At 44.4% G+C, this 19,359-nt stretch overlaps 1 protein-coding gene across 1 annotated transcript; it reads left to right on the top strand.

Annotated features, from left to right (window-relative positions):
• The first annotated feature begins 351 nt into the window (after positions 1-351).
• On the top strand, positions 352-15,208 carry CNMD (chondromodulin). Its single transcript, XM_059839109.1, has 7 exons — positions 352-459; positions 715-849; positions 3,243-3,383; positions 6,448-6,561; positions 9,173-9,326; positions 10,495-10,697; positions 13,056-15,208. Exons 1-7 carry the CDS (start codon positions 388-390, stop codon positions 13,269-13,271), a joined length of 1,035 nt encoding a protein of 344 aa, XP_059695092.1. The 5' UTR covers positions 352-387; the 3' UTR covers positions 13,272-15,208.
• The last annotated feature ends 4,151 nt before the right edge of the window (positions 15,209-19,359 follow it).

Below are 19,359 nucleotides of genomic sequence, written 5' to 3'. Positions count from 1 at the left end.
AAGTGTAAAAACTCAGTCAACACGTTGTTCTATTTTAAAAGCTGGGGTTTTTTTATGACGGCCGTTTGTCTGACGGGGCACCCCTCTTCTCCGCCACGGCGTGCGGGTGTGCGTGTCCCCTACACCCCCGACCCCTTCGGGAAGGGGGGAAGCTGGAGACGACACCCAGGAAGAATCGCTTGGAGGGGACGGCGATGGGGCAGGAGGGCACAGCCCCAGGGAGCTCCCCCGGCTGCCGGGCAGCTCAAGGGGCTCATTGTGCCTGGGGCTGGGCGGCGCTGCCCTCCCCGCGGGCCGGGGCTGGGAGCGGGGCGGGCCGGGGCGGTGCAGCCCCGCCGGGGCCGGGGCTGGGGCCGGGGCCGGGCAGGTCTCCCTCCCGCGGCAGCCATGGCAGAGGGCTCCGAGAAAGTGCCGATCGCCCGAGTGGGGCCCGACGATGTGGAGCTGTGCCTGCCCCCCGTGAGTGCTGCCGGCAGGCACCGGGCGGGACAGGGTGGGATCGGGACAAAGCGTGTAGGCATGATTTGGGATGGAGCGGGACCCAGCGAGTCGGGACAGGAAGGGACGGGACCGGTTGGTTGGGGACGGTGGGGAACGGGTGGGGTCGGGACAGGTCGCGATGTAACGGGACGGATCGGGACAAAACGGGTCGGGTCGGATCGGGTCCGGCCGGGGTCCCTGCCCTGTCCCTGCTGCCACCCGCGCTCTCCGCAGGCGTACGCGGCGGCCGCGCCCCCCGGGCCGGGGCGGCTGCTGAAGGCCGGGGCCGCGGTGCTGATCGCCGGGGCGCTCCTGCTGCTGGCCGGGGCCATCGGCGCCTTCTACTTCTGGAAAGCCACGGAGCGGCAGGTGAGCGCGCCGGGCCGGGCCCCGGGCACGTCCGCTCCCGGGCCGGGTGGGCGGGGAGCTCCCGCGCGTACGGAGAGGCACGGGCTGGATGCGCTCCTTGCGAGGTCTATAAAGAGGTCTTTAAGCAGACCTGTAGGGTTTTTTTCCTTTCAAAAACCCCCAAACACCTAAAAACCCAAACCCATAATCGCTGTCTTTGGTGGCTGTGTGGATGGAGCTTCCTGGAAGCAAATTTATTAGCAAACACGAAACATATCTTTGAGAGCACAGACTGTACATTGATTTCTGCTCACAAATCCTCAGTGAACTCAAACCTCAACAAGTCCCCGGGGATTCACATCCTGGGCAAACTCCAGCTCTCTGGACAAAAAAAACATTGAAATGTGTAAATTCTTTTTTCATAGCATCTGCATTCTCAGTCCAGATTCTACCTGGACCCTCGAGTATGTAATGCTGTAATTAACCCATTAATAGGCGCCATTAGTTCTGGTGCTTTGTATGGCTGTGCATACAAAGTGTGCAGCTGTGGAGCAATTTTCAAAGTTAAGTTTTATTATTTACAGTTTCTGGGGTACATGAGAAACACTTTATGCAAAGAATGAAATTGAGAAGCTGATGATCAGTGAAAGACCCAAACTTCAGAGCATTATAACATGTTTACAGATTAACTTTTCTTTCTGTTTACACAGAATTTGTGTTTGAAACATATTTGAAGCATGATGGTACTCACATGAATGAACCATTCTCCATAAATTAAATTAGTACCCTTGAATTTACTTTGGAAGAAGTTTTGTACTGCCTCTGGCCACATGCCAGCCCTCATCAAGGAGAGCCTTGTGTGAATTCCAGGAGCCAGAGCAAAGGTGGCCGTGAGATACACCCATACACATAGGGATAATTCAGACAATCAGAAAAGTACAAGGTTTTACAGCAAAAAGACAGGACACATTGCTGACCTCTAAGACATGCTGCAAGAATCGTGTGCTTCTCTAGGCTTTTGAAAAGGGAGAGGGATGCAAATGGTGGCATAGGCAGGGGACAGTGCTTTCAGCTCTGAGCAGGTAGGTGCATTTGTGGAGTACAAGACAATGCTTCCATTTTTTAATGCTCCTGTCATCTAAATTCAGCCATACAAAATATGTCACATAGTTTCCATTAAGCTTCAAAGTTGCTCTCTAGGTGAAGACACTGGAAAAGCTGAGAGTTATTTTTCCAAGCTGCCTTCAAACTCAGAAAGCTGCACTTGACTTGCAAATATTTAGGAAGCAACTGCAAAAATTATATCCAGGGTAATTCATTTAAAAAAACGCAATTTAAAAATTCTTGGTTTTATTTTATATCTTTAAATTCTTCCCTAAGTGACAGGGCTATCAAAGTCTCAACTCTAGCTCAGCCCCTGTCAGGGAGAGACCACATACACTGGTCAGGTTTTATGGACCATGTTCAACAGGAGTCCTAGAAAGCAGAAATATAGGAGTGGCTGTGTATAACTGAGGAACCATAAATCTTTAGCACCTTAGACTTCCCTGAGTGAAGGTGAGAGAAGAAGGAATTTGTCTCTAGCTGTCAGTGTAAATTTTTCATTAAAATGCTGTAAGGGCTTTTTTAAGACCCAAAATAAACTGCTTGTGCAGCACTTTTAGCAGAGCTGCACAGGAGAATCACAAAACCCCCCACACAGATTGTGGTCCTCCAGCAAATACAAACCACACTGTAGCTCTCCTCATTGAAAATAGGATAAGGGCAAATGCGCTGACAAGGAAAATACGAGCCTATACAACTTCACATCCAATTTAAACAAAGTTCACATCCATTACAAGCTGGGAAGTGTGTTTGCATTCAAGAGGAACTTGTTTTCCTGTGCCTCAGCAGAACATCCTAAGAGATAAACAGGGGTTGGCCTCTTTCAGAGTAGGACATTCACGCCTGCTGTCCTTTGGGAATCATGCCAGCATAACAAGCAATTCCTAAAATGTCCTATAAGAGGGTTTTTAGGTCAGAGTGAACATGGGTGTGGACTCATCCCACATTGTTTTTGAAGTAAAACTATAACCACACCCTGGAAGGCGGATCTCAGGTCTCCAGTCCTACCTGATGCTCAGAGCAGGGACAGCTGTGGGGTCAGAGATGGTTGCTCGGGGCTTTTTCCAGACAGGCCGTGAAACTTCCAAGGATGGAGACCAAACAACCTCTCAGGGCTGGCTGCCCCACTGCCAGCCAGCCCCAGTGCTGAAGTAGTGCAGTGTTGGTTGCTGGAGGATTATCAAATGCCTGCAGCAGCAAAATTTAGGAGCTAAATAGGGATATGAGAGTCAGATTGACCCATTGCCTGGTGTAGGAGGAAGGCAATAAGTAATTACTGGCATGTGCTACCACTCTTTTATTGATTCCAGGTGTACAACGTTCACTATACTATGAGCATTAATGGAAAAGTACAAGATGGATCAATGGAAATAGATGCTGGAAACAACTTAGAGACATTCAAAACAGGAAGTGGGAGTGAAGAGGCAGTCGAAGTCCATGATTTTCAGATCGTAAGTAGTGCCACTCTTGCCCTTCATTCCAGCGCTGGACTCTTAAGGACACCTTGTTCTGCCCTGACTTCTCGGCCCCACTTAGTCTCAGGTTCCAGTTTCCAACCATCCACACAAACCTCTCCTGGCTTGCATTCCCAGGAATGTTTCCTCCAAAACAAAAATCTAAGTGCTCTTTGGAGATCAGCCATGCCAGGTACCACTCCAGGAAGTGGTGTGGATTAGGCTGCGTCAGGTTTGACTCCATGTAAATACTTCGCATTTTCAGACCACTGAGCAGAAATGTGACATGTGACCTTGGGGTCTTACTAGAAAACCATTCTGTCAGGCTGTGACACAACCCTCACATGATTTCATGTGGTTTGAACTGGCAGAAACACCTCCCCCAGACATCCCTGTTTGAGGAGCAGAGGGTCAATACAGTAAGCCAAGGAGATACCGAGGAGAGACCACTCTGCAGTGCTTGACTTGGGGAGCTTCCTTTGCCTTGAGGTCCAGGATGAGAGCTGCTCTCCATGGCTTGGCCTGGCTTCACCCCATGGCAGACGATAGAGGCATTTAGCACAGTTTATGCATCTGTGCACCAAAAGCCAGGTGCTGGGCCACTTGGGCTGACAGCAAACACATTGAGGCACCCCAGCAACTTGTGGCTACTCAGCACAGAGCCTGGACTAACAGACGTCAAACCTCAGCAGAGCTCAGCAGCTCGGATAGAGCAGAGCTCTGAGCTGCCCTGAGCTACTAAGGCACATCTATGTGATTCTGCACAAACCCATCACAGGGCCCAGAGCCTGCAGTTTAATGTTTTCAGGTGCAAAACAGTCAACTTTAGAGTTAAGCCCTCTGCAAGTCAAAGCAGCACCTAAAACAAAGATGATGCTGCTAGGAAGCATCTCTGCTTCTGGAGCAGCCACTTTTCCCTTGCTGGATCTAGAAAGGCAATAAAATCCAGCTCCTTGGCTTTTCAGCAAGAACAAACGAATCCGTGCCAGGAGATGCTGGACCCCCAACTTTCCCTACATCTGTGGTTCTGCCTTTATGCAACACTCATTACCATCACCATAGCAACATTATTAGCAGCTGAGTAAGAGCATCCACAGCGAGCTCTTTTCCTTTGCCTTTGCCATTTCACATCTGCACAAAAGCACCAGTCCACTGGAGAGATGCTGAATTCATGTTTCCTCCATGTGTGTTGCTGCCTGTGAGATACTGCCTGTCACAACCAGGTTACAAATCAGCTCCTAACACCAACCAGCTCAAGGGACCTCCCAGGGACGGTGCCTGCTTGTAATTACGGAGGGCCAGGGACAACCTCAGCAAAGAGATGATGCCACTTGGGTTTTCAGCCAAGAATGCACGCAAAGGAGAAAGCAACTCTCTTTCAGAGAGAGAGTTGCAAAGAGACATTCTTCCAACAGACTGGTATTTACATTAGCAGTTTTGGATTGACTGGCACTGCTGGAATGACTGCATGGTCAGAGAAGGCTTGGATTTGGCAATATAGAGTATTCCTAGAACACCTGGTACACCACAAAGCCTTATGTCCGAATGCACCCATCCTTGCATAGCCATCGCCTCTCTCACTGCTTTTTGTAGTCATTTTGTTGTGAAGGGGCTGTGTCCAGCTACATAGGACCTGCAGACACACAGGACATGGTTCAGGTGCCCCAGCACCATCCATCTCATGCTGCACTACATCATAATGTGCTGAGTTGGAAGGATCATCAGGTCCAACTCCTGGCACAGGACCATCCCCAAGTGTCACACCATCGTCTGAGAGCATTGTCCAACTACTTCTTGGTCTCTGCCAGGCTAGTGCTGTGATCACTTCCCTGGGGAGGCTGTTCCAGTGGTCAACCACCCTCTGGGTGAAGAACCTTTTCCTGATATCCAACATGAACCTCCCCTGGCACCTCAGGCCATTCCCTTGGGTCTTGTCACTGTCACCACAGAGAAGAGATCAGTGTCTTCCCTTCCTCTTCCTCCCATAAGGAAGCTGTAACTGCAAGGAGGGCTCTCCTCAGTCTCCTCCAGGCTGAACAGATGAAGTGACCTCAGCTGCTCCTCATACAGCTCCCCCTCAAGGCCCTTCACCAAGTCCCGTACACTCCTTTGGACACTCCCTAACAGTTTAATGTCTTCCATTGTGGCACCCAAAACTGCACACAAAGGCATCCATGATACCCCTTCAAGGCAGATGAGAGGGGTCATGCTGACACCCACACCCCTTTCTCCCGGCAGCTAGAGGCCAGGCAGAAAACCAGCACAACTTAAAGGGCACTAGGTAATTAGATTTAGGTGGTTGACTGGAGCTTGTGCAACCACATGAAAAACACAAAAATTTTGCCATTTACTATGAGGTATCTAAATTTATAATGTAGAAGAGAGCTCTTTTATGGATCTCCAAAACCTACAGTAGAAACGTAAACACTACAGATGACGGCAAGATGTTGATGCCCAAGGTTCTGGCACAGGGCTTCGAAGGTACATCCCAGGACTTGCAGGAGACTTGCTCCTTCTCTTGCTTAAAACTAGACATCTATGGTTTATGTAACTGCATTCTACTCTAGTAGGCCAGACAAAGTCCCACACACAGATTTCTGCACCAAACTGCCCATCACAAGCTTCCCTTTGCTGTGACAGTCACTTATTTGTACAGACTGAACCAAACTGCCCCCACATTTTTGTAAAACTGTGTCACAAGGGTACCATGCCACCAGCTAGCACAATTTCAAGACTGCCTACGTTAGGTGCTAAGTTACAGTTCAAATCATGTCAACTAATTCCTTAACAGAGCTACTCCAAGTAGCCTACAGCCTGCGTGGAAGCACTTACATAAAACACCCCCCACTTTCAGAAATCAAGCAAAAACTTCTAGACCAATTTGACCAAAATTGTGACGCTAAAATGATGAAGGGAAGAACGTTTTATTGCTTCTGGTTTTAAATAAGGTTAACCTTCAGACTGAAAATTCAGTGGCAATTTTAGCAGAGCTGAGGCACTTTCTTGGGGGTGGTGAGGAGCTGGAGGGCTGTGCACAACCCCCTGCCTTCTGCTTTTGCAGGGCATAACTGGGATCCGTTTTGCTGAAGGAGAAAAGTGTTACATCAAAGCTCAGCCAAAAGCTCACATCCCTGAAGTTGATGCTATGGCTAAAGCGGGCCTCTCATCTGAGCTGGTAAGGGGTAGTTTGTTGTTTTTTTTAAACTAATCTTTGTATAGAGAGAGCCTAAAGGAGGTACTTCAATACAAATAAAAATGGCACTTGGAAGCCATTCTGGCTCATGGTAGGGCTAGGGTAGGATAGCTGGTATTCATTGACTGGTTGCAAGAAGTCCCTGAAAGGTAAGAAAAACAAGGTTGGTGTCAGACATGTCACTGTGTACAAGGACATCGTGAAAGGCTGCAGATTAGTGAGGGGGGAAGCTCTGCCAGATCCACAGGAGATCTCTGTGACAAGAGCACCTGCCTGAGACCAGGCTGAGCACAAGGCTTGAAGGGAGAGTCTGGAAGAAGCAGCTGCTGTAGTCAATGCAAGAGAGGACTGTGGTAGATCACAGATTTCTATCAATGCTCTTGAGCAGAAGCATGAACTCCATCACTCTAGTCAGTAAAAGGGAATTGTAGAAAACATGGCAAAAATTAAAATAACTCAGAAGAAACAATTTATTTTCAAAAATATTACTTTGCCTTCTCAGCATAAAACTTAATTTTACGTGTTAATTGAATTTCATAGAATTTGCATCACAACCAGCACAAAAGCTGCAGTTCTCACCCAGATACCACCAAACCTCACATCTGCCCAAAAAGCTGATTGCTTTATGTGCTCAAAGCCTGAGCTTCCCAGAGCTCAGAATCCCAAACTTATTGCTCACACAGGAGTGGCTCCAATGACTTGAGCCCAGCTGAGCCTGGATGCTGCTGGATGCTCAGTCACTGGCAGGAGAGCACAGGAGATCCACAGCCCCTTTCCCTGGGCCGGCTCTACTCCTGGGAGAATAAAAGCAAGATACAATTAGCGGGGAGAGAGGCGCTGTTAAGGCTGCACCTCCCTGCAGTGGTGCTGTGACTGCTGAACATCTGCTTTAAAATGAAGGGGGAAAAGATCTCTCCTAATAGAGTCAGAAAGGCTGACAAATGTCACAAAGCCTCCTGAAGCTGGCAGGATTTTCCCCATGATGGGAAAGAGAACTTGCACAAATTCCAGAAAGAGAGTTCCATCTTTCCTGCCTTGCCTTATTTTATAAAAGGCAGCTGGCCTTGACTTGATTAGTGCTATTGCTTGAAGTCAAAGTTTGAATTTTTCATCTTTTTGTAAAAACAAAGCCACAGACCTGAAGACATTATCCTAAATAATCAAAAACTTATTTCTAATTCTACCTGCTGACAGTAAAACTATTTCCTTGTCCTGTTTCTTGTGCATCTTCTGCCAAGATGCATCACCTATGTGACTATTGCAATGAATCGCATGGACCATGCAGCTTAGTGCTACCACTAAGACAGTAACTTTTCCCTGTCACTCAGTTTTCCAGGCCAGATGTACTACAGGAATGAAAAGTAGTATTTATTTTTATGGGCCAAGTCGTGTCTCTGATATGGAAGTATTTAGGAGAAAGTATGCATATGCTGTTTTCCTGCAATGGGCATCAGAGCAACACTACCTACAAAAATTGTTGAGTAAAATGAGTTTTATAGATACCCAAGCTCTGGCTGCTCACAAGTCAGGATCATTTCAAACAGAAGCAAAGGATATTTTTATTTCTGAAAATTAGAGTCAGATATTTCTGATGTTGATAAAAGCTTAAATGGGAGAATATAAATAAAGAACAGTAGACAGATTGGATAGCAAACTTAAATTACTTGAGACCTACAAAATAAATCAATAAACACTAAAGAAACAACAACTCAAGGGAAGGAATTGATCTAGTCAGTTACATAACAAGTCTTGATGACTTTTATGAAAGCAATTTAGAATTTTAACTTTGAAATCATGCTGTTTTTCATGATTCAAAAGTTAGTTTTCTTTTAATATTTCACCGTTGCTATAAAATACTTACACATTTTATGTAAAATAATACTTTGAACTAACAACTTTAAAGAATCAATCACTGGCATTTTCCTACATTACTTTGAAGATATGAACCAAAAACCTGCAGGGTACACTTCAAAAAGGCAGGCTCCTTTAACTCGTACTTCAAGCTTTTGGTCAATTGAATTGCTTTTACCAGACAAGACCTTTAATCAGACCGATCACATTGACTTAAAACTGGAAGCTGGAGCAGTTCTCAAGCTATAATCCTCTCTAAAACTTTTGAACAAGATTCCTCCCTTCACCCCCCCCCACACACATTGTAAACAGAGTTATATATTGGGAGTATGTCAAATGAGAACAGGGCATAAGAAAAGATGAGGGACTTGGGTTTTGCTGGTATTTCATTGCTGCTTTGCTGAAGCTGGTAGAACTTTGGTTTCTACCACCTGAAATTCTGGTGCTTTGGGCTGAAAGACCTCTGTCACCCACCCGCATGCATGGGGCAGAAGACTTCCAGAAGTGAGATGGGTGAAATCACAGCCCCAGCAAAGCTGACAGTGGCTTTGCCCTTCATTTCAGTGGAGGCAGTCTTTCCCCAGGCTTTGGCTCAGCACGATTCCTTCACTTTCATGACATAGAAGGATACTCAGTATTAGTTGCAGCGGATAATTATACAGCTTGGTGCTCAAGAATTAGCAGCAAGCAGGCACATGACTGCTCACTGAGCAGCAAAGGATTTATGCTCTTCTATTTGCAGGAAGATGAAATCATGCCTGTGAGATTTGACAAAAACTCCCTTATCTGGGTGGCTGCAGATGAGCCTATCAAGCATAACAGCTTCCTAAGCCCCAAAATTCTAGAGCTTTGCAGGGATCTTCCAATTTTCTGGCTGCGACCAACATATCCCAAAGGTAACATTTCCTTTATTTGAAAAGTATGTTATCCCTCCCTTCATCTAAATGCCTTCCCTTCATCAGGTTTGCTACTGAAACTAGCACTTCTGGGAAACCAGACTCCTTTCCTCCCTTGCCCACACCTTTCCTGGGCTTGTGCCAAGATTGTGGGTTTGGAGTTTATCCCCTAGATATTTTCCATCCTTGTATTTACTCAGACAATTTGCAAAGCCCAAGTGGGCGAATTGCTAGGAAATGAAATATTTCTAGAGAGGTTAGTCTACTTCTAGAGGACAAGACAACAGCTTACACTAGCCCCCTTAATGTGTAGGCAGCTAACACCAGGTAGCAGGAACACTGGCCAGGAGTTTGGGACCATAGCCTGTCCTGTTTTCTACCCTGCTTCCCCAGAGGAATTCAGTGGAATGGAAGGAAGATGCTTTAAGCCAGCCAGCTGGTGGGTGGTTTGAGACCCTGGGGCAGTCCCAGTTCTGAACTTGGGGCCCATAGGCAAGCTTAGCAAAGGTGTTCAGGAGTCCCCAGGAAGATGGCAACCTCTCCAGGTAACTTCCAGGCTTAGGAGGAGAGAAGGCTCAAAAACATTTATTCCTCCTCGGTCCAGTTAATGTCAGAACACTTGGGTGGGACAATACATGTGAAAAAAGAATTACCACATTTTAGAGCACCTGTGGACCCAAGCTACCAATATTTTCCACTTCTCTTTATGATCTTGCATATCCCACTGGGCAACAAAAGAGCAGTATCAAAGCTGTCCAGAACCAGATATCCTTGAGAGCAGGGCACCATCCCGCCATAAAAGCATTTTTGAAAATAAGTGAGATGTGAACAGCTGGTCTTGCTAGTGCTGGAAACTGCTGCTGTGTTAGTATCTCGGTTAGTGACTACAGACTGGGTCAAAAAACCCCCAACAAATCTCCTCAAATTTTGCCTCAAGGAGAGAAGAGGGGAGGGGCGGAAAGGCAATAACACTGCTTTGGACTGGCATTGGATAGGAAGGCAAGCAGCTCCCATGGCAATGCACATCAAGTTTGCCAAGGCACAGTTTTGTCTTTCTCTCTGTCCTCCATCCTCTCCTTTTTTTAATATTTAAAGAAATCACTGAAATATTAGGTAACTACAATGACACACTCAAGGTAAGACTGTCCCTCGGTGATTATTCCTTCAGATAACCAAAGGAGACAAATGAAGAGAAACAAGCGCCAGTCAGAACCAAACTTTGATGAGGAAGACTTGGAAGCTGCTTCTGAGGAAGTAAACCCCAGGTCACACACCGTGCAGCTGACTCAAGAGTTTGGCCACCAGGCTAATGAAACCAGGCCAATGGGACAAGAAACTGATCAAACATTTAATCCAGACAACCCATACAACGTGAGTATTTGCACTGTAATCTTCCTTCAGAGCTCAGGACTGTGTTAGACACGCAACACTGGTAATGTGGGGCTTGTAAATATTTTTTTTTTTTTTTTATCTGCACAGTCTTTGCTTGTTCAGCTTTTCTAGGAAATAAGAGACTGGTAAAACACCTAAGAAGCTCAAAAATGTCTTCTCTCCATCCTCTTCTCCCAGTTTTAGATTTCAGTCTGAAATAAGCACAAGTACTTGAGGTCACAAGGTTAAGGCAAGTTGATGCCCAGTTGCTTTTTGAGGTTTCCAGATCCATGTGGAAACAGCACTGGACATGTGACAAGCGTAGCACCTTCTAGAAACAAACCAAAGCTGGTCTTGACCAGATAGCTGAGACCCATCATTTACTATGTGAAGAGAGTCCAGTAGCTAGAAACATGCTTTGCTCTCAAACAGAAATTAGTAACAGACATGACTGCTACAGGGGAACACAGCAGAAGCGTCTGGGTGCAAAGAGATAAAGGTTCAGCCAAATAAATTTCTTTCTCAGACTCTTCTCTATGAGGGTAAGCAATCCTGGACTAGCAATAACATGACAGAGAAGAATCTGTTTTGAGACAGCAGCAGTGGGTAGAGGATGACTGTCGTAAAATTTGTTCTCACCCTTCAAGAAGCAGCAGCTCCCAGAAAGAGCAGAGGAGCCACCCTGCTGCGTCCCAACACCTCTGCCACACTGCAGGAACCCTGGCTGTGCAGGAGGCACCTTCCTGTCTGCTGCACCAGCGCCAGACAATTTACACCCACCATTTGGTGCAGCAGGAGTAAGTCATTTCAATACAACACTGTCACAAGATAAATGCCTCCTGCTTTGGAAGTAAGTCCCAGCTTTGACTTGACATTTATGCAACAGCAGGAGATCATTATACTGTGACAGCATTCTGCCGAGTTGACATCCCTTAATTAAACTTAAATTAATCACTCCAAATAAAGTGGATCTAAATCGACTCTCTCACGAGGTCAGTAAAACAGCAGTGGCACTGGAACATAGCTTCTCCTCACAGCCACTAACGTGACCATCTCCATGAGGTCTGAGCTGCCCTGCCTCTGGAGGCACATCAACTGCCACAGGTGTGCTCTTCCAGCCAGGGGCAGCCAGGCCAAATGGAGAAGGGCCAGACAGATGCAGCCATCAGACTTCCCTCAGCCTGCAGGGCAGGGTTCGCCCTCACCAACAGCTACTGCACTGATGCCGATCACCAGGCTTTCTTCGAGACACTAGTCACTGGACTGACAAGCACCATTAATTATGCTCTAGGCCTTTCCTGAGGGATGAAATGAATCCTCCCCTAGAGCTATTTCTCTTTACTCACTGTAAGTGGAGCCTGGACAATGAGCTCAGGTGATGTTCATGGTGCAGGTATCTGAATTCAAGGATGATGTTTTCCTGACCAAGAAAGCATCCTCCCTGCTTTCAGGAGAGGGAAGGAGTTGCTGGGATCCCTAAAAACACCCATCTGTCACTAATGTCCTGTAGAAGCCCAGACAAGGGGTGGTACCTTTCTGTGTCACTTGTTTTGCTGTGCTGCTACTTTCCAAAAATGAATGACAAATTGTCAGGTAAAAAGCTTACTGGTACTTCAGCATTTGTGCATTTCTGCTGCTTTTTTAAAGTAACACCAATGGGCAAAGAACAACCCAAGTTTCCAAAAGCAGAATATCAGGTTACCTTTTTTTCCCCAGAAATGAGGAAAGGAATTTTGAAGGGTAAAGGCTTTTAGGTATTTTGTGCATGCTTTGCTCCATTTAACTCCTTACTGTCAGCTACAGAACAAGCACAATTCTCACTGTCAACAATGCACCTCAGTGTGGCAGGGTGGGAGGAGCCAGACTCAAAGACAACAGCCAAATCCTCAGAAAACTGCAGGGGACCAGAGGAATAGTTTCCTAAAAGTGCTGTAAAAAGTATTAAAATACAGAATCTAAAACTAATAATAAAAACCACATCATATATTTCAGGAACTCTCACCTACATGAAAGATTCAGGTAACAATCTTGAAATCTTTTCCATCACTAATATTTAAAGTTTGGGAGGAGCTTACTGTTGGAGCTTTTGCAGTAGAATAAAAATAATTAAGTGAGAGCTGCCTTTTCTTTCCATCTCAGAAGGGTGATCACACCAATTCTACACTTCTGCCAAAGAGAGCAAGTCAAAAGAAAAAATAATAAAGCAAGATACATGGGACACTTAGTGGGAGTTTTGTCAATTTCCACAGCCCAAGACTGCACATTTTACCCTTTGTAGGGTTAACGGGAGCATGGATGTATTCTGCTATTCCATGAGATTGAGAGCACTGGGATGACATTTAATATTTGACATTCCAGCAGGTGGAAGGTGAAGGGATGGCTTTTGACCCCATGCTGGATCACCTGGGCGTGTGCTGCATTGAGTGCCGCCGAAGTTACACCCAGTGCCAGCGGATCTGCGAGCCCCTCATGGGCTACCACCCATGGCCCTACAACTACCAGGGCTGCCGCACCGCCTGCCGCATCATCATGCCCTGCAGCTGGTGGGTTGCTCGGATCATGGGCGTTGTGTGAGGAAATCCCTTGAGCAAAACAAAACAATCTCAACTGGAGCCTTGACAAAATAAGCAGGAATACAATGAGCTGGTAAAAGACTAAAACCAAAGCAGCGGTACCGATCCTGCCTTACAAAATCAGAGCCTGTTTTTCTGCACCAAAAGCAAGGTCAGATATTCCAACTGCAAATTAAAATCTCAAGTAAATATTTCATTAGCTTTGCAAGAGGCAAGGGTATATTAGCACTTGCTGAATTAAAAAACTGAGACATCCCAAAAAAAGACAATATTAAACTTCGCTCACAATTGGTTTAGCAGTCCATAAGCTTGCCCATACATCTAAATTCAGCCTTTCAAAACAAACGCCTCTCTTTCCAAGCTGTATGTGAAAATTTACACCCAATTAAGCAACTAGCTCAACTTGTACACTTGGGAGTGCCTTTAATCCACGTAGCTTACTTAAATAAATCACAACTTAAGTTGCTCCCTGTTGCTATTCAGAGTTGCCAGGTCATTATGAATGGTTATAAACCAATTACAGCATACCTTTCCCACAAAGCTGCTCCAGGGGACACGGGAAAGCGCCCATTGTGATAAATCGGAAACAAACAGCAGGAAAAGAGGCTGTGGAAGGGAATGTGAGTGGCTGCAGAATCAAAACCCTTCGCGCATCCCAACATCAAAGAAGCCCCAGCATCAAGAATCCTGTATCCATGATACCACTGTAGTGTCTAACAAGTATCTGCTATCCAGCTACTACAGCAAAAGTATTTACATGCAGTTACAGACCAAGGAGTCTCAAGACCCTTCAGAATCTACAACAGCCACTGTTATTTATAAATCCTTGAACTAGACACTTTTGACACAAGATTACAACCCCTCTTTATTTCACATGGATAGCAGCCATTCAAACCAGTTCCTTTAGCTTTGCTGAAGCTCACAACCATTCCCCACAAGAGAAACTGTTTACCAGAAGGGAGTGGAAAAAAAGAAAAGCCTTTTTTTTTTCCTCTCCTTTCTCACCTCATGCTTTTTGCTACGGCAAACTCTACAATTATTGGGATTGATCCCATTACACATTAAATCTCTAAGGAGGGTACTAAGCTGAAACATTCAAAGGTGGAACAACTTAGTATTTCTAGCCTTGAAAAACAAAAATAGTGTTATCACACCACCTTTATCCATACTATGTATCTTGAACCCTACCTCCAAGTTTATGGAGCCATCTACATGATCTTTATTAACAAAATCATTCAGCTTTTCCTAAGTCTGCTTTCTGGAGCATTCATTTTTATGACTAAACAGCTCTTGAGATGTTGCAAGCCCAGTAATGTTATTAACACTGCATGACACACAGAAAAGAGGAATTAATTTGACATAATTGTGGCTTAAAGAAAATAAAGACAATCTCATGTGGAATGCTAAACTGCATATCTGAAAAGCAAAGTGTTAAATGAGAATAAGATGAGAGTAGAATTCAGTATTTTGTTCTATTGTAGCTTTTTAGTATAAACTTCACCTTCCCGTAACCTGAAGGACAGACTCGCTTTGAAATATTTAAATTATAAACTTCTTAAAGTGGGATTTCAAGGCCTGTTAAATTTGAGTTTCTGCTTTTTGAACTGAAAATGACCTTGATCATTATGTTGTTTTAGAAGTACATCTATCATATGCTTAGAAAAGTCAGTTTTCCTTTTTTTTTTTTACTGCAGATTAAACAAACACATTAAAAAAAACCCAGTTGCTTTTTGTGCTTTTTTCAATGTAGAAGGTGTAACAATTCTTTCACATACTCATTCAAGAACTGTCTGAAGAGGAAAAGAAGGGCATCAGCAAGTGAAACACTGGAGGCAAAGAGAAAGAAATGTGACTGTGTCAACGTCTGAACTAGACTGTTGCTCTCTTTTGCATCTTGAGGGAACCTGTCATCTGCTTCTCTCTGTGTCTCCCAATAAAACAAACAGCCTCCTTCTGAAGACACAAAACCAACTTTCTTGTAGGTGATTTCCATGTCTACACATACTTAACAGAATTAATTTTTAACAAAAGCTTGTAATCATCTGCTTTCTATAGGCAGTCAGAAAGCATGTAATTAAAAAGGCATCCTGCTCATGGATATAGGGCTGTCACATATGGCATGTACATCTCAAAAACATGTCTGTACACACCATGCCACAAAAGCCACAGTAAGCATTATGTTTAATTATTTCCAAGAGGTAGGCAAGAAAATGCCTCCTCCAACTCAAGCTTCAAGCAAGCAAATTCCTATTTACATTCATATCAGATTCAAAGAGAGAAAAGTAAAGATCTTGTGCTGCAGCAAGGTTGGAAAAAACCAACCTTTCCTTCAAAATCTGATTTTGAAGGAAAGCTCTGAGACAACACAGGGATGGCAGTAAAACCAAAAGGCCAACAGCGTGAAAAGATGTCATGATATTCCCTGCAGTTGTGACTTAGACTCCAGCTCTAACCACCCACAGTGATCCTTTCACTACTGTACGCTGTTTACTACCAGTAAAGTAGTACATTTCTCACTGCCATCACAAATGTAATACCTTGGCACACTAAAGAGGTTACAACATATCAGCATTTGGGGAAGTATGGAGCAGAGTGTTCCTTGAATCTGACCCTGGGCCAGCAGAAAACAACTGAAAGCCTTTCTTTGGCCAAAGTTTAGGGAAGGAGAAGAGAAATGAATTTGTCATCAGCAGCGTCTCCCACCACAGGTGGGTGTATGTTTGTCACAGCACTGCAGTTCCACTATCCTTAAAACTTAATTACCCATGTGATTTTACTAGGAGGATTAGAATGGCAGAGCAGATTAGAGCAGAAAAAGGGGATAAATTCAGGCTGGTGAAAAAGAGATGGAAAACAGGGAGCAATCTCATATGGTTAAATAGATTGAAAGCCAGTGATGGGAAGGCAGGAGGAGTCTTTTTACTAAATCTACAGTTTCCTTTCTCCCCACTTAAAACAAATGAACCCTTTGTCCTTTTTCATACAGGAATCACCCTCCACTTGTATCTACACTGAAAAAGCAAAAAGCAGCTGGGAGCCATGGGGCGATGTGGCTTCTACCTCCCATGTAACACTTCACCCCTACTGCAGCACAAAAAAATTCCAAGAAAGTTTCAGTGAAGAACAGACTAAACACTGGTTCCATGCAATGCAGGGAAAAAAAAAAGTAGTGAAGCATAAAACAACAGTTGGCAATGAACTGATTGCTGACTGACGTGTCTGGGTGGACAGAATCTCTGCTTAGAAAGCGCAAAAGAGACTGAACCAGGAGCACCATCTTCTGCTTCTGAGAGGCTCAGCTGGCCTTTTACAAATACCCATCTACAAACTGGACTTTCACAAGCACATATATCAAAGATGAGAGAGGCAGCCTTAAGCTGCAGCAGGCATCTTCCCCAAGAGCAGGAGCAGAGAGCAATCCCATCTATGGCATTACATGGGAACTGTTACATCTTGCTGTCCTCTTCCAGTATCTCCATCAGTACACAGATCACTGAGGTCATCACATCACTTCAGAGCACTGAGGTGACACTGCCTTGGTCTTCCAGACAGTACTAAGTACAGATGACCAAAGGTTTGGGGAAAAAAAAAACCCTCAAGTAGTTTGAATGCAATTAAAACATCATCCACTCTGTCCTTGCAGGCAGTTCCCTTCCTCCAGCCAACTCATTATTAGTGCTGCTACATATTCCACTCACCCTCTCCAGTCCCAAAGGAAATTCCCTTTGTCACTGTTTTGTTCTTCAGAACCTCTATTCAACGCCCAAGCTACTGCTAGCATTCTCTTGCTCTACAGCTTCTGGTACCATTTTGTGTGTGTGTGTTTTGACAAGAACAAAACACACTGTTCATGAAGTTCATGAAGCACCTTCCCCCCCAACTTTCTAAGGAAATTCTGCCTACTGATTTAATCCAACCCACTCCAAACAAAAAACCCAACACCTCTCCCCCACAGACACATTCCCCTCAACCTATAAGGCAACAAGACATGCCATTATTGATTAAGCTTAACTTGAAGGAGGAACACACACAGATTATCTGCTGGTGCTCAGAAACATGCTGGAATTATGTCTAGACCTGCAAACTTGGTTTACAGGATTGAGATGGACAGGGAGCTCTACCACTTGATTGCTACAAGTTTTAGCCTGAAGCTAAAGCATTATATTTGCATTACATATGCCTCAAGAGGACGTAAGTAGCAATGCATTTAATTTTACTTTTTGCCTTAAGCTAAGTGAACTGAATCTCAAAGCAGCGAAACAGTACCCACTTAATACAAGAATATATTGTGTTTATCTGACATAATGCTCCCATGGTCTTTCAGTAAGCAAAAGACAAAGGAACCTCTTCTACGTTCTCTTCAGTAAGTAACAGCAACTTGATTGGCAGAACACATCTTCAAATTATTTTTTAATTTCTATTTAAGAGATGTTTACCTAGGCTTTTCCCGACAGCAAGCCTTTTCTAAGCTCTGTTAAGTACTCTGAATGACATTTATAAAGCAAGGCTGGCCAAGAGACAAGAACCCAATTTTGTGACAAAGTGAAGCACTCAGACATTTGTCTTCCTTCTACATTAAAAAGAAAGAAATGCTTTTGCGCATAAATAGAAAGCAGCAAAGCACTTTGAGAGAGTGGAGTTCAAGTACCTATTCCAAATCAAATCAACTCCAATGTTAGCATCCCATATGGATGGGCAAATGCTCTACATATTGAGCAACCAGCTACTCAGAATTCTCTGAAGGTCAAGAAAAGCCTCACACCAAAGCTAAAAATTCTTCTCTGAAACATGTCCCAAGTTCATGCTTTGAGAAACTTCCAAGAAGCAGACACTGTTCAGTAAATGTCAAGAGGTAAAGGCATACAAAATCCTTCCTTACAAAATCCTATCCACCTCAGTTCATTGCACTGGAAGAACACGGTAATAAGGTAACATTTGGTTCTGAGGGTTATCAAACTTTAATTTTGGAAAACATGTATCAATTCTGAAGCCAGAGGTGAGGCAAAAGAAATCACTGCCCAGCCTGCACTGCATCATCATGATCTCAGTGCATCAAGAAACTGCAATTATGTCAAGACTTGTAGTCAAAGTCTACATCCAAAAAACCCCTCTCTTCTTAACATTTATAAGATTTTAAAGCCTTGGTGTCTCTATGTTGCACAGGGATAGTAACAGTAGTGGGGAAAAAGCCACTGCACTTTCCTAGCATCACTGCAAAATCTAGGTTCTTATTCCTCAGGAGAAACAGAATATATCCTTCCTTCCTCCTCTTTAATTTTCAATTATCATTTAATACTTAACAGCTGCAGACTTCCCTCATCCTATTAAAAACACCTGTTCTAACAGCCTTTCTATTTTACCAAGCTCAACCAATTGACACTGTAGGAAAATAACACATCCAATACAAAGACAACAAGAAGAATAACAAATGGTCCAGAAAACCCCACATAATTAGAAGAGCAAGGAAAAGCAGCAAACTTCAAAGAGCATCCAACGGTTAGCAAGGAATGAAGTTGCTTTCATGGTGCTGTCAATATTTGCAATTCATGGAGTTTCTATGATGACAATATTTGGCTGTATATGAATTCCCAAGAGAGAGTGGCACACGGACAAGGCACATTTAGCACAACCTTCTGAGTTCATCTCTTGGAATCACAGAAAGGCTGAGGCTGGAAGGCATCCCTGCAAGTGCCCTTGTCTAAGCCCGTTGCTCAAGGAGGGGCATCTCGAGCCAGGTGCCCAGGAGCATATCTAGATGGCTTTTGAGCATCTCTAGGTCCCTGCAAACTTGTACTCAGAAGTACAAGCACAAACAGTACATAGATTCTCAATTCCTTTTCTCTATTGTTATTTACAATTTGATTGGGACAATAAAGCTGTACTAATGGAAACAATTAAGGACATACAAGTTGTTCTTTAAACAGTTTCTATGATTCAGAAATTACATAACTTAAAGCAACTGCTTGCTGGCTTTGATTCCAGGTAAATTTATTTTGAATTTAAAAGGTAGACAGAGGACCTACTTTTCTGCAAAAATTTCCAGTCACAACAAATTTTCTATTTTCCATGACTGTGACTTCAGTTCTACT

This window comes from Haemorhous mexicanus, chromosome 2 (genome assembly GCF_027477595.1).
Source record: "Haemorhous mexicanus isolate bHaeMex1 chromosome 2, bHaeMex1.pri, whole genome shotgun sequence".
Classification (NCBI taxonomy): domain Eukaryota; kingdom Metazoa; phylum Chordata; class Aves; order Passeriformes; family Fringillidae; genus Haemorhous; species Haemorhous mexicanus.
Note: the sequence above shows the minus strand (reverse complement) of the source record. Positions and strands in the feature narration are given on the sequence as shown.